Here is a 14,198-nt window from a genome sequence, read left to right on the forward strand (position 1 = left end):
AAAAATGACAAAAGCTCATTAAGAAACAAATCCTTATTAGATAAAGAAAACCAGACAGATTTCTATATATCTTATGCTATATAAATAAACAGTGCATATATCCAGAAAAGGACAGTATCTTCAAGCTGATAGAAATTAATGCCTGTCATGAAACTATTCCTGCTGCTTCCTAATTGGACTAATTATTATGGAGAAATCTGTGAGCCAGTTTACATCAAATAGTTTTCTGTATTTTAGTGATCAAGGCATCTATCAAGTATTATACTAATGCAATATTTTTGGAGAAAGTGTCAGTGTAGTTTTATTACTTTGTGATTGTGTTTTTTTTTAGCTTTGTTGAGTGTTGATTAAGGGAATCTTTACATTTAGCACACCACAGAATTGTAGACGTTTGACTTGAAAATTACCAGAATCTTACACAGCAGGTTTTCATAGCTCATGCGGCTCAAATGAAAATATACCTTGATTATTCCATCCTTCTCACCTTAATCACCATCTCAAAAGTGAAGACTCCAGTGAAGACATAATCCAGGTACTTGAGAACCTGCAAAAAGTTAAGCAATAAGGAAATATCCTTTAAAATGACTCACTAACAGACCCAGCGACAGATGCTTTCAGTGTAAGACTCTTTGAAAGGGTGTGTGTGTGTGTGTGTGTGTAAGAATGGACCAGATATGCACAACGCGTTCCTATGTCCTGCCAAAGATCTCTGTCAGCTTTGCGCTCTTCTGCATAGATACACATTACCTTAACACCACACAACCGGCGGACACACTCACCAAAAAGTAAACAACACTCACACACACACACAGTTTTCCTCTGCACCCCTGACTACAATACTAATTAGCTGTGCTCGTCTGTCAAAACAAAACAAAAAAATCATCTTTATTCCCAGCATGGGCTAACATATCACACAGGGATGTAAAGAATACAAAAACAGGATAGTTACTGGATTTTTGGCTCTGAACCACTTGTGAATCAGTTATTTCACCAAGAAATGATTAAAAGTTTGTTTTTGTGCCTCCTACCACTCATTCCTCAACATGGGTAAACTGTCAGATCCTGTTAGGAAGAACTTCTCAATCGGTCCAAATGAATCAGTCAGTCAGCCCAAATGAGACGTGTTTATGTGTGAATCCTCATCCGGCCTGTGCTAGCCTGCGTATTTTCATGCACATACTTGTCCATGTGTGTTTATCTGTCTGACAACAAGTGTGTTTGTTGTGTACTTTCAGATGTTTATTTATGAAGTCTTGATGTAGGCCTGACTCACGTCGTTGCGCGTCGCATTGGCTTGCACGGGGTCCTCAGCTGCCAGGGCGATGCTGCTCATGGTAATGACCGTCAGGATGCACATTTCAAAGTAGCGTAGGTTGACCACATAGTGACACAGCCGTCGCACCCTGCACAAGACCACAAACATATAAACACACACACGCACAAACACGAGCAAATGTACTACACGCTCAGCAGTGACAGCTCACAAGGTGCTTTCAGGTGACATCCTTCCATAACAGGCCGTGGACAAACGCATATCCAAAACAATACATGAAGGTGGGCATGAATCTGCCGCTGAACTATGACGTATTCATCGTCAGCTGAGTTCACAGAGCTATAGAGCATCTGCGTATTTATAGCATTACTATTTAGATTTATTTTTTTATTTATAGCATTAGCATTACTATAGCATCTGCATTTTATGCTATGGTCACTGCTTCTGACTATGATTCAATTCTTGTCTTAAATCTTAAAAGGCTGAAATGTTCAACTATCCCACGCTTTAGCTCACTTGTATATAAGAGACCACTTGAGCATCCAATGGCCTCAAATTTTTTGGTGCCACCTTCTTTATACTAATTGGGTAAAGAGAAAAGGATCCAAAAAGCAGCAAATGTCCAAAGAAAAGCTTTGAAAGACCTTTTGAAAGCCTGGAATAGTCCGTGACCACTTTAACCTCCTAAGACCCGAACTCTTCCACGGCATGCATTTTAATTTCTCTTTGATATTTGGGCATATTGGGACCCGATGAATGTAAAAACAGAGAGTTACCAGATTTTTTTTTTTACCTGATTTTTGTTTCTATCGAAATGAAAGCCACATATGAGGATATTCGTTTAAAATTTTGATAGAACAGTAGCAGTATAATGTCCTCGTAAGTGGATATCAGGCCCTTGTAGAGCAAAATTAAGTATTTTGGTCTAAATAACCCAAAATGTGATGTCCGCATATGTGGACGGCAGGTAGGAGGTTAAAAGAAATTGCAAGACGCTCTGGCTCCCTGGAAGCAAAATTAAAACAAATGAGGGATGGTTCAAGAATTTTGCACAGTACTGTATATTTGCAGTTGCTCCAAAAACTCTGTTTCAGTTTTACTTTAAATTCATTTATAATGTGATTGCCCCAATATTTAGCTTTCTGTCTGAATTTACCTTGTGAGCACTTTACTTATCTGTCTAGAATCTTTCTAAGCGACCTAACTGGATATCTAGGATGCTAAAATAATTGCGTACAGGCTCTTTATCAGTATTTCAGCCTTCATTAAAAAGTGGAGCTCACTGATTGGCTTTCAGTCCAGTAACTGTGGAGTATAATGTCTTGTATGTCTTGTATGCGGGAGTTTAACTGAGTCACTAAAAGCCCATAAACTCCAAACTGCCTTTAAGAAGCATAGATTCTTTACAGGTCCTCACAGAGAAAATGACTCCAAATTGAAGCTACACCCAGAGCTCCACTTCTGGGAGTGACTGTTGCCTTTGTGTGTAGGTGAGGCATGAAATATCCCAAAGAGAAAGGATTTATTTAAGCATGACAAGTGAGAATAACGGTGATTCGTTATTAACCACTAAAGAGTCAGACATAAGTAAACCACTGACTGTTTCAGTGCTTTAAAGAGGAGTCTGAATGAAATCATTTAAAGCTTTTAATTCTCAATATGCTGTTTATGCTAATCCCACGCCAGTCCGCTGAGTCACCTCGCAGTTGTAACTTACGGGTTTGTTTGGCTAAAGATGAACATTGAGCTGTAGGGAAGGATCTGCCGAGGCCCATTAGCTGCCTCGTCCTCTTCCAGATCTTTCTTCTCCTCACTGAGCTGGAGGTTGTCACAGTCGATGTTGTTCACTGATGTGCAAAAACAAATACGCTCATTTAGCTCAAAGAAGCACAGACCGTAACAAGTGAGGTATTTTCTTTGGATGTTAAATGCAGGCTTTTAGTTTCTTTAGGCATTTTATAGCTGCGCTTCACAGAAATATACAACACATCATTTCACTAATTAGACATTTCTCATAAGATCGTGGTTGCAGGGTCAAGACTAAGTGTGACAGCTATGTTATGAAAAACTGTTTTTCGCACATGGAAGAATATTAACTTAGCTCGCAAACAAGTACACATACTTTTACAGACACCTTGAAGAGACGCAGTATTTCTGAATAAAAAAGTTAAATATTCTTTTTTCCTCCTTCAGATTAAAAAAGGTAAAAAAAAAAAAAAAAGTCATCCAAACACAAGCAGTAGATTTTTTCACAGCGTGTGGGCTTCATCGTCAGCTGATATAAAACTGTGCTGTTTGACAACTCATTTTGTATTTTAGGATATTTGGCTGCTTTTATATGTGTGATAAAAGTCTACTCACTCATCTGATTCTTTGCTAATCACGAGATGTGGTGACTTTTGATTTAACTTTGCAACAAAGTGATAAGTAGCTAATATAACACAAATATGTTTAACCTCCCTATCCTTCCCCACCTCCCGTCTCAGTAACACGCTATGCTCACTGGGTATGATGGTTGTTTCTCCAGGCGGGGCAGTGATGGTGACAGGAATGTGGATAGCATTGCTGTTGAGGCCAGCCTGGCTGGCCCTAGTCGAGTTCTTCTGGTTGTCAGCATCCTCTGTAGGCTGCTGAGGACTGCAGGTAAGGCTGTCCTCCTCAGCGTCTGGCTCCATCTCCCTGGAGAAAAAAGATGGATTTAGTATAAAAAAGACAAAACAAAAAAATCCCCAAACTTTGTTTCCTTTCCCTTTTGTGCAAAGCAGCACAAGGTAGCTCTAAAAACACAAATTTCATGTAGCATCAGTGTATAAAATAAGTTCAGGTGTTCATGAACAGCTCTCATACGGCCCCACCACAGCATTGTAATCGGGTTGAGGTCTGACTGGACTATTGCAACAACTTGTTTCTTTTATTTTTCAGCCGCTCTGTTGTATGTCTGACTTCTTGTTCAGTTCAAAATATTGTAAAGATCCTGTGGCTGTAAAACAAGCCCAAATCATCACCCCTCCACCACTGTGCTTGATAGCTGTTATGAGCTGTTTGTGCTGATATGCTGTGTTTGGTTTCCTCCAAATGTGGTGTTATGCATTGTGGACAAAGACCTCCACTTTGGTGTCATCTGACATTGTTCCAGCATTCTTGTGGTTTATTGAGATGCAGCTTTTCAAATTTAAGCCTTGTTGCCATGTTCATTTTAGAGAGAAGAAGCTTTCTCCTGGGAACCCCAAACAATCAGAACAATCTGAGTCTAAGATATACCTCTTGTTTTGTTTATTTCTGCCAGGACTGCGTAGAGTTCTGTGAAAACTTATTATTCACATGACTGCAAGAGTCTCAAGCACCAACTGTTTTTATAGCCACTAATCTGAAGTATCAGTCTTTGTGCAGTTGATTACAGTCCAAACACGACCAAGAAAGACAAATATATGGAGAAAAAAATAACATTTCATTGAACAGCGTGAATAAAAGGACAAGTACAGGTGACTCACAGGTCCTCAACTGGCAGTTTTAGTAAATACAGACCATAAAAGCCACACTGTGATTTTTTTGTGAAAAAGGTAATAGATCTTCTTGAATAAATCTAAGTTTTTGTCATTTCTTCAATGGAATAAACTTTACTAATTTCTGAGAACAAAAATACAATGACAGGGTGCGTACATTTTTGTGGAGGCAGATGTAAAACTATAATCAAACCCAAACTAAAACCATTTGACCCAGGTTGCAGATGTGCTAACAAGATCAATTCGCCCATGGAGTGATGATGGCTGCAAATGGGCCTCAAAGTTGGATCTACAACAAGATAGTCAAAGTGTGTCTGTGTAGGCTCTCAGTCATCCAGGAAAGAAAGCAGCTGGACTCCTTTAATTTTTTTAAAGAGGTTTCACCTCTCAGAGAGTCCCAGGTATTTATACCCTAGTGGGAGTTGTCCCACACACAGGGAAAAGGTTGCTTTCTTTCCACGCTCCTTAGATGACATTCAAAGTGGATTAATGTTTTTTTTAAGTTATGACATATTGAAGCTACACCTGACAGCAGAACTCTGTCTTCTTAGTTTTTGCTGAACTTATTTAGAAACCAGTTTTGGTGGAGTTAATTATTTGACTTGACTCAAGGTCAGGCATCAAATGAGAATCACAAGTAAAGGCCATTAATGGCACATGGAGTGCTGGTAATGTCCACTCAGATAGTTTGTTGTCTAAAACTGGCTTTACAAAAAAAAAGAAACAGTGTTGTCATGGATGTGGAATGAAGAAATGGGAAGCGGAGCGAAAATGTAATCTTACTGAGCTGCAGTTTGTAGTTGGGAGCAGTAATATATTAAACGTGCTGATGAAACCAACAATAATAAAAACTTCTGTTCAAAACACATTGCATCAGAAAATTACAATAAAAAAAGCAAAAGCACTTTGGTGTTTGTTGTCTGTGTCTGAGACGCAATCAGAACTTCAACCTCCAAAAACTCACTTTTTTGCAACACTGACACAGACTTGTATCATCTTTTTAACTTGACATGGAAAACAGTTATTAATTTACACATTTAGCAATAACAAAGCAAAATTTGCACTAAGGTTTGTAAGCAAAGCAATGGAAAGAAGAGGAGTGAATGGGATGAAGAAGTATTATAAAAAAATGTATTATAAAATTTCATATATTCTTACTTATCACTGTTTACACATAAGATGTCAAGTAATCATCAAACGTCACAACTAACTAACAGCCAGTGAACGAGATAATCATTAGTCAATCAATAATTTATGACATATTCTGAGGTAAATACACCTAATTAAGTTATTTGGACACATTACGACTTAAATAAAGTGTATTAGTATAGTGTGTTGGTTAGGTTGAAAGATTAGGTCATTATTTTTGAAAATTAAGCATTTTATATGAACAACAAAATCTGCAGTTTTACCTGTAACCTCTGTTTCCGTTCTTGTTCCTCTTAGAGTCATCTCCACCCAGAGCTGTCTGAGCTCTGCCCGTACGAGAGCATCGGTCCTTCCTCTCTCCATTACTATCTCCTCCACCTCCCCCTCTACCCCTTCGCTCTGACTGTGCACCATTTGCCAACATCCCATTCCCCTCTTTAGGTGGACGATGTGAGTGATGGTGGTGATGCCCCTTATTATCTCCTCCTCCTCCCCGCAGGTCATTATTTTCCTCCTCAGGGGAGCCGGCCTGGTGGTGGTGGTGCCTGTGCCCCTGCCCTCCATTGCGGTTGTGACTCATCTCCCCTCTCCTCTCTTTTGTCTGTGGACCATCAGCATTGTGATCTCTGCTCCTGCTGTGATGGGTGTGGTGCCTCCCTCCCCGGACATCTCCTTCATCTCTGCTCTCCCCGCTCCTGTCGTGGTGGTGGTGATGCTTCCTGGAGTGTGGGTGAAAGCTGTCATCCTGCCGGAGATCCCCTGCCTCCTCCCACCCTCCCTCGGGGGCCCTGCTGGATTTGTCTCCATTCTTGGACTCCACCCTAAGGGGCCTGTCCAGGTGAGTCTTCATGTCGGGGTGCAGATGAAGGGCGCTGGACATCAATAGGCGGTCATCGGGGTCGAGCTCGTTGTACAGGGCCTCGCTGCTCGCTTTTATGTTATGTCTCCTAAGCTGGTTAGTCCTCTGCTCCCACACTGACATAGCCTTCGCTGAACGCTGCTGCTCTTTGCTGCAAACATCGAATAAAACCCACAGGAAAAGATCATGGAACAGCAATAAATAATGACATATAACACGGTTAGCTCTACTTTATGAGGTGAACATTACAATCCACACTTTCATCCATAGTCACACTGTCATCTGCGAATACTAACATTTATTTTTAAAATGACCCTGGATAAGTGAGTTAGAAACAAGCCTATGGATGCGTCAGCACAGATGTGTGCAATGGTGAAACGTTTACTTACCATGCATGAATATGTATCTCAAAACTAACATAGAAAAATTTGACAATTTTTCTTACAGTTTTCTTTCTTACAGTCTTCGTACACAGTGTCTTCACACAGCATACACTCAAAAAATATCTATTTATCGGCAAAATGTTGAATTTAAGTCATTCGATGACATGTACATTTTTCATGTCATTTTGTTAAAGAATGTAAACAGTTATATTTAAAGGAGTTTTGTTAAATGAAATTTACCTGATATGTTTGTACCAGGTACATTTTCTTTAATGACTAATGAGGTAAATGAATAAACTTTTACTCGCATTTTATTCAGAAAATAATTCTATGTCCTCATAAACATGAAGCATTATTTTTGTGTTTAAATGGGAGATCCTTATTCTTAATTTGGATATTTTGACATTTAATTCTCTTACCATTCTCTTAGGTCTTATATTACACTTTTAAGCTTTTAAATGTTGTGAAATTACATTATAAATCTCTGACTATAAAATGGGTTATGCAGGTTTTTTTAATCACAGAGTAAAAATTTTCTTCCCTAATCTAACTCACTTCTTCTTGGTATGGCTGAATAGGGGCAAAGCATAAATCTCACATGTTGTTATTAAGGCGTCGTTCTCTTTTAGACTACAAGCAGGCTTTTTGTGGTATATAAGAGATTTGCACATTTTATAAAAGTATTTTATATGCTCAAAGAAAGTTTTTTCACTCAGGTGAGTGTTTGCTAAAAAAAACAACAAAAAAAAGGTTTATAATGATTAATGGACACATGTACAACTATTTCAAACTTAATACAGGTACTCAGTTTATACCAGAGGTCAGATTTGAAAGTAACAACCAATAAGATGAGATTTTTTTTTTCCACTAATTTCATAAATTGAGCATTTACTTACAGATATTTATCTTACTAAAATACACAAATTCTAGTCTCTCTGTCCATGAACTCCTACACGATCAGGAGTTGAGCTACAAACCCTACCACAGCTACATCTTAGACCCCTAAAAGATCTATGTTGCATATTGTGAGGTCATCATGTTGTCTAGCAACCACATAACACGTAAATCACAGGTTTAGAAACCTGTATTATAATATGGGCATGTATTATTGTTATTGTATTACAAACTAGCCAACTCACTATCATTGCTGCGCACAGACCGAGCATGCTTAGTCCTTTAAACAAGAACATGTACAGTAATCTATCCCTCCTAGCTACTCCCCAAGACTCTAAGTAATGAAATTACCACATATGGATAGATTATAAGGCCCCTGATGCCCTAGAGGCCCCTAACAACTCTAAGAATCTTTTGTAAATTTGTGGAACAAGTTATATTGAGTATTGCTGCATGGTGGTGCATGTCAGAAATTAAAATAAAATGAGAGGGTCAAAACTTTGATATGCCTATTATTTAGCATGTACACTGGCTGAATTGTTGGGTTTGTGTTATTTTCCCAAAACTATCTTTAAAGAACTCACGTCAGTAAATTTTATTAAAACAGTAACATTGGTCATTTTAACGTTGTCATGAGGTGTGCATACATTTCCATATACATTAGTAGTTCCAGTGAATCCTCTCTTACAAATAAAAAAGTATAAATAAATAAATATTGATACTTGCTATTTATCACAACGTCATTTGATTAAAAGTCTGGAATTTCAGATTTTGAAACCTTACAGATTGATGTACTTGTGCACACAACGTATTAATTCTAGTACTATCAGATGTCTGTATTCCAAATAAAAAGCACATATTTGTATATTAATACATACATACATACATGCTAATTTATTCCTGTCTCATTGTGTGTTGCATGGTGAATTTATTTTATTTGTACAGGACTTTGGGAGTCTTGCACTATAACGATGTAATCTGTAGGGATATTTTTTTTTTAACTCTTCCCACATGCAAGATAAGTTTGTTTTGTCAATTATTAGAAAGATACTACAGCTACTACTAAAACTTTTATTTTAGAAGTATTTTTCAACCATGATGTGAAACTTAGAACAGCTGTTGTAGCAGACAACATCAAAACGTTTACCGGGACTTCTTAATATGGCATGCCTCACTGACATTGCACAGGGTGACCCGAGTCATGTGCAAATGGTTCAGGCAGGGAAATCATGCGGTGGGTAATAGCAGAGTTTAGGGGAAGATGATCTGAGATAATAATTATGGGGCGAAATGGGAGCTTTTTTTATTTCTCAAAATAAAAAAATCAGACATAGAGCATCCATTTAATGTAATAATATTCCTGTTATCATCAATGTAATGCATATTGCTCCTGTTCACAATATGATTTGTGAGTTTTATGGGTTAGGTCATTTATTTCCATTTTATCACCTGTACCTCAAGACACATCGAGCGGGAGAGGAGTAGACAGTATAACTCCTAAGAGACAGACAGGGAAACAGAAGACAGGACAGGACAGGTATCCACAGACAGGTGAACTACCAAAATACATGTAGGCGATTGCAGAAATGAAAGCTAGAAATGCTACAGTAACTGGTGAGATATTGTGACATAGCACATGCACACTCAAAAACACAAGAAGAGCAGTCCTTATAAGAAACCAGTGTTAACTAGAAGAGGTGTGATGGCCTTCCAGCAGCACCGTAATCAATTAAGAGAGCAGATCACCAGGAAGGAGAGCAAAAGCTGGCTGTTGTTGTGTTTTTCTTTTAGTGACAGCCTGGAGTCTACAATAACAAATAGAATGGAAATGCCAAACTGCCTGTGGTAGTAGCAAAGCAGAGAAATTAAACATTTATAGACAAATTATTCACATCACAGAGCTGAAGATCTATTACTGTAGGCACCAAAGGCTATGCAGAGGCACAACAGTCTACAGTTTACAGTCAAAATTAAACCACAGTGGCACCGTGTGCCATCTGCTGTAGTGCAGTATCGATGACTTAAAAAAGAAGAACCATAAATACATTTCACTTCACTAGCAACGAAGTTATGACAGAACACAATTTAGTTTTATGAAGGTGCAGAGGAAAGGAGAGGAAAAGAGAGGACTGGAGGAGAGAGGAAAGAACAGATTGTCCAAAAGTGGGAGGATACAAGAACATGAAGAGATGTAAAGAGGGAAAAAAATAATGAATTGCAGAGAAGAAAGGAGACAGAAGGGATGAAAGACTAGAAGAGAAGGCGAAGAGGAAAGGAAACAGGAGAGGAGAGGAGACCAGGAGGAGAATATTGTAACAGAGAGTGATAACTCACGGTGACTGAATGCTGCTGATGGACGACCTGCGAGAGAGTGCATCTCGATTTTGCTTTACAAAACTGTACATGCAGAACAAAAACAAAGGAAAAAAAAATGAGACACAATCCGAAGGGGGCAGGTGGACAAAAGACTGACAGTCCACCTGCCCCCTGCCTTCTGTGTTACAGCAAAGGACTAATCTGTGCAAATACTTCAATAACACAACAGCAACGGAAAAACGTGTGACTTTTTTATGACGAAAACTGAAACTGAAAACCATTCAGGAGTTTCAATCCAAAACATATGAAGAGGAAAAATGTAATCTTATATTTTACAATGAAATGTAGAGTTTTAAACATATTTAGATATTTAACATTATTTCAAATGAAGATTCTTAGATATTGTCTTCAGTTTTGTAATGAAACCCTGAGTTTCTCTGAAACAGCACATTCAACACAGATAGTAAAAATAAAGAGTTTCTTACGAGCCCACTGACTTTTTGTGTTAGCACACTGTTCAATGCACAAACTAAACATGTCTGACAATGCTGAAACTAACGCACAGGGCCACATGATAACACTAAGAGCAGTGTAATGGGGAACAAGTCGGCTAGCCTGGGATTTACGGCAGTAATAATTTTCTAACTGACCTCATTCTTAGTGAGGACGACGGCAATTAAGGAGCAAGTTTTACAAATGAATTAAAAAGTAATGTCATCACAAAAAGACCTATGCAGAATTATTTAACACACAAGTGGAAACAATCACGCACGAACACAATGCAGAGACAATGCATTGTTGCTGTTTTAGTGAATAAGATGGGAAAATACAGTGAGACATGATAATTTATAGCTATGAATAACTGAACCGTTTGGGTTCTTTTGGTTTTCTTGTGCCACTTTGAGTTTCTTCATTTTTTTTCAGTGTTGCCCTGTCTCTGTCATCATGCTTAATATTAGTCTTCATGTCTCACCGTTTATGATTAAGCTTACTCGCTCTTTATGAGTATCTCATGTGTCTTGCTTTGGTTTTAAGTTGGGACCACATAAAAAAATGCAATGAACCCATAATTTGTTCACAACAACACAGAAACAAACGGAAGTTTTAAGCTCAAAAATGTAGCATTTAAAGACTGTGTGCGCTGTGTATTATATTCAAACATCTCCACTTTCATCTATCCAAAGGAGCATGTTCCAGGCGTCCTGTTGTTTGTTCAGATGCAGCTTTGCAAACGAGAACCATGCTGCTGTGGTTTTTAGAGAAAAGAGGCTTTCTCTTGGCAACCCTTCCAAACAAGTCACACGTTTTCAGTCTTTTTCCAAGTTTACTGTCATTAACTTTAACGTTTAATGTGCTAAGTGAGGCGTATAGAGTCTAAGATGTAGCTCTTGGACTTCTTTATGTTTCTCTGAGCATTGCATGGTCTGGCCATGGGTTGAATTTGCTAGGAAGACCAATTGTGTAATTTTTGTGACATTGTGTTAACACAAACCAGCAACCTGTTAAACTTTCAAGTCATTTGCATTTGAATTTTATTAGCAGTGCCCAACTTTATTTATACTTCTTTCACTCTTAATTCCTAACAGTGTACTTAGTTTTCCAAAGACTGCAGAATCCTGTGAAAACTTTGAGTATCACATCGAGTATCTGCGCTGATTTTCGAGATTTTCTGCTAATCATTACTTACTAACTTTATTATTGACAGAGAAAAAACTGGAACACGATATCTAAAATACTACTGATATTATCATCTAAAGATGAAGAATGGAGAGCTGCATCATTTGTAAGTCATAATCAAACAACAGCTTTGATTATAAAATGCTATTTTAGCAGCAGGTAGCAACATTCAAGGGCAAAATTAAAAAAAAATATCATGAAATTTGCTAGTGGAAACTCACATGTATTACTCACTGAAGCTTCCTTAATTGCCTATAATACTAAAGAGGGTAAAGAGTAGGGTGTAATAAATAAGAAACACCACAGGGGCACTGTCTTAATGGGGGTGGATGAGAAGTTCAGAACACAGACAAATCAAACAGGGTACAAATATACAAACAGACATGTCAGACTGAGAGGGAAGAACCTACGGAGAGATATCACACAGTTTTATTTCCGTGTGGGACTGAACAGAGCTGCTGTCTGGGGAAAGAGAAACTTACGCAGCGATCGAAATGTTGGCTGCTGACATCGGGCTGACTTCTTTCACTTCCAAAGCTTTCTGCAGAGCAAGCTTCTTATTGGCTGCCTCCTCCTGCTCCTCTTCATCCTTCAGCCAGTGACAACCAGGACATTAATTTGTGCTTAATAGGAATATATTACTATTGCAACAGATCTCCATAGTTTTCTGGGCAAAATCAGATTAGGCAGTCATGACCTTTGTTTAGGGAAAAAAAAAGTCAATCAGAATTTAATTGTGTCATCTGATATTGTCGAAATTTTACCCAAGACTGATATCTGTTTTCAGCCATATATAAACCGAACACAGCCATGAAAATAGGATCACATCAAACCCAGGAAAAGCTTGCTGAAAAAGCTCACTCTGCCAGGTGTCTCAGCAACACTGAAATTTGTTCAAGGAGTAAAGGATGAATCATACTTTACTGTGTTCGCGGCCAAAAATCAACATCTGGCAAGTGTGGTTTTTTTGTTTTGTTTTTTTTCCGCTGGGTTGGTTTTCCCGCCTACCTTCGTCAGCTCTTGTGCATTTGCAAGGTTATCGACGGCGATAGCCAAGAAGACATTCAGGAGGGTGTCTGAATAACAACGGCACTCAGGAGCAACAACAGTTGGACAGATTAAGTATTCATTGGCTTTTCCCACCAAACTAGTAGCAATCTGAAAAATTGATGCTGAATAGATCTGTCAGTTTACCTGACAGAGCAGGGCCTAATTTTTCACCTCAAGTTGGGATCTTGACAAGAGTGCTTGAAGGCTGACAGAGTAAGAACTCACTGCTAGCTGGCAAAAAATTCTCATCTTTTATCACCTTTGTTTTTTAGAGAAATCACTCCTATTTCAGCCTATATTTACGAGCTTGAAAGACTTAACTTTTAACATGAGTTGGCTGTAGCATGATCCAAAGTAAAACATCCCTGTAATAACATTTCATTTACATGTATAAGAAAATATAATGGTTTACTGTTGATAAGGTCGGTATTTACATTTTTTCTGTATTTGATGGGCACTGCTTCTGACTGCGGGTATGCTGTGATGTCAAAAAGGATACAGTTTCCAAAGAGTGTGAGGACAATGAAGTAGATGGAGGAGAACATGCCGCCGCGAACGCCTCCTTGAGACTCGATCCCGTGGTACATCACTGCGTTCCAGTCCTCGCCAGTCAGAATCTGAGGGAAACGAGAGTCAGAGCGAGGCTGGGGCCGTCGGCAGGTTGTAAAGGAGCATGCAAATCTCACAGAGCGCAGAATTAAATTACTTTACAGAGTGAGGGCTTATGAGCACAGGCTAATTGAAGGATTATCAGTGAGCTCATTAGGGCACACAGAGGTATGCAGACCCCTCATTTGCTCTAATTAAAATGACTGATAACAAACTTTATTTTTCCATAGTGTCAATATGCTCTTGTTCTCGTTTGGGAAGCGTGAGTGCGCACATATGTGTAATGTTTGTTTTACCTGGAACACCGTGAGGATGGCTGCTGGGAAGGTATCAAAGTTTGTTGTTGGGGTTTCATCTTCAAAGTTAAACCTAAAAAGGATTCACAACAACATAATTACAAACTGAAAAAAAACAAAAACAAAAAACCATTAGAGCAAATGTTAAAAATGAGGTTCCAGTCAGGTCTTAATGGGCTCTACCTGCAG

General features: G+C 38.6%; 1 protein-coding gene across 1 annotated transcript in view; it reads right to left on the minus strand.

The window, feature by feature from the left end:
• Nucleotides 1-14,198, minus strand: part of cacna1bb (calcium channel, voltage-dependent, N type, alpha 1B subunit, b) — a 205,377-nt gene that overhangs the window by 55,739 nt on the left and 135,440 nt on the right. Inside the window, exons 17-27 of the mRNA XM_025908900.1 lie at nt 14,010-14,082; nt 13,604-13,721; nt 13,063-13,130; nt 12,537-12,643; nt 10,396-10,458; nt 9,517-9,558; nt 6,189-6,935; nt 3,777-3,952; nt 2,991-3,120; nt 1,274-1,403; nt 485-544 (exon numbers count right to left, since the gene is read on the minus strand). Coding sequence (XP_025764685.1) covers nt 485-544; nt 1,274-1,403; nt 2,991-3,120; nt 3,777-3,952; nt 6,189-6,935; nt 9,517-9,558; nt 10,396-10,458; nt 12,537-12,643; nt 13,063-13,130; nt 13,604-13,721; nt 14,010-14,082 — 1,714 coding nt within the window. The remainder of the gene's footprint in view (nt 1-484; nt 545-1,273; nt 1,404-2,990; nt 3,121-3,776; nt 3,953-6,188; nt 6,936-9,516; nt 9,559-10,395; nt 10,459-12,536; nt 12,644-13,062; nt 13,131-13,603; nt 13,722-14,009; nt 14,083-14,198) is intronic.

The sequence above is a fragment of the Oreochromis niloticus genome, linkage group LG7 (assembly GCF_001858045.2).
Source record: "Oreochromis niloticus isolate F11D_XX linkage group LG7, O_niloticus_UMD_NMBU, whole genome shotgun sequence".
NCBI classification, from domain to species: domain Eukaryota; kingdom Metazoa; phylum Chordata; class Actinopteri; order Cichliformes; family Cichlidae; genus Oreochromis; species Oreochromis niloticus.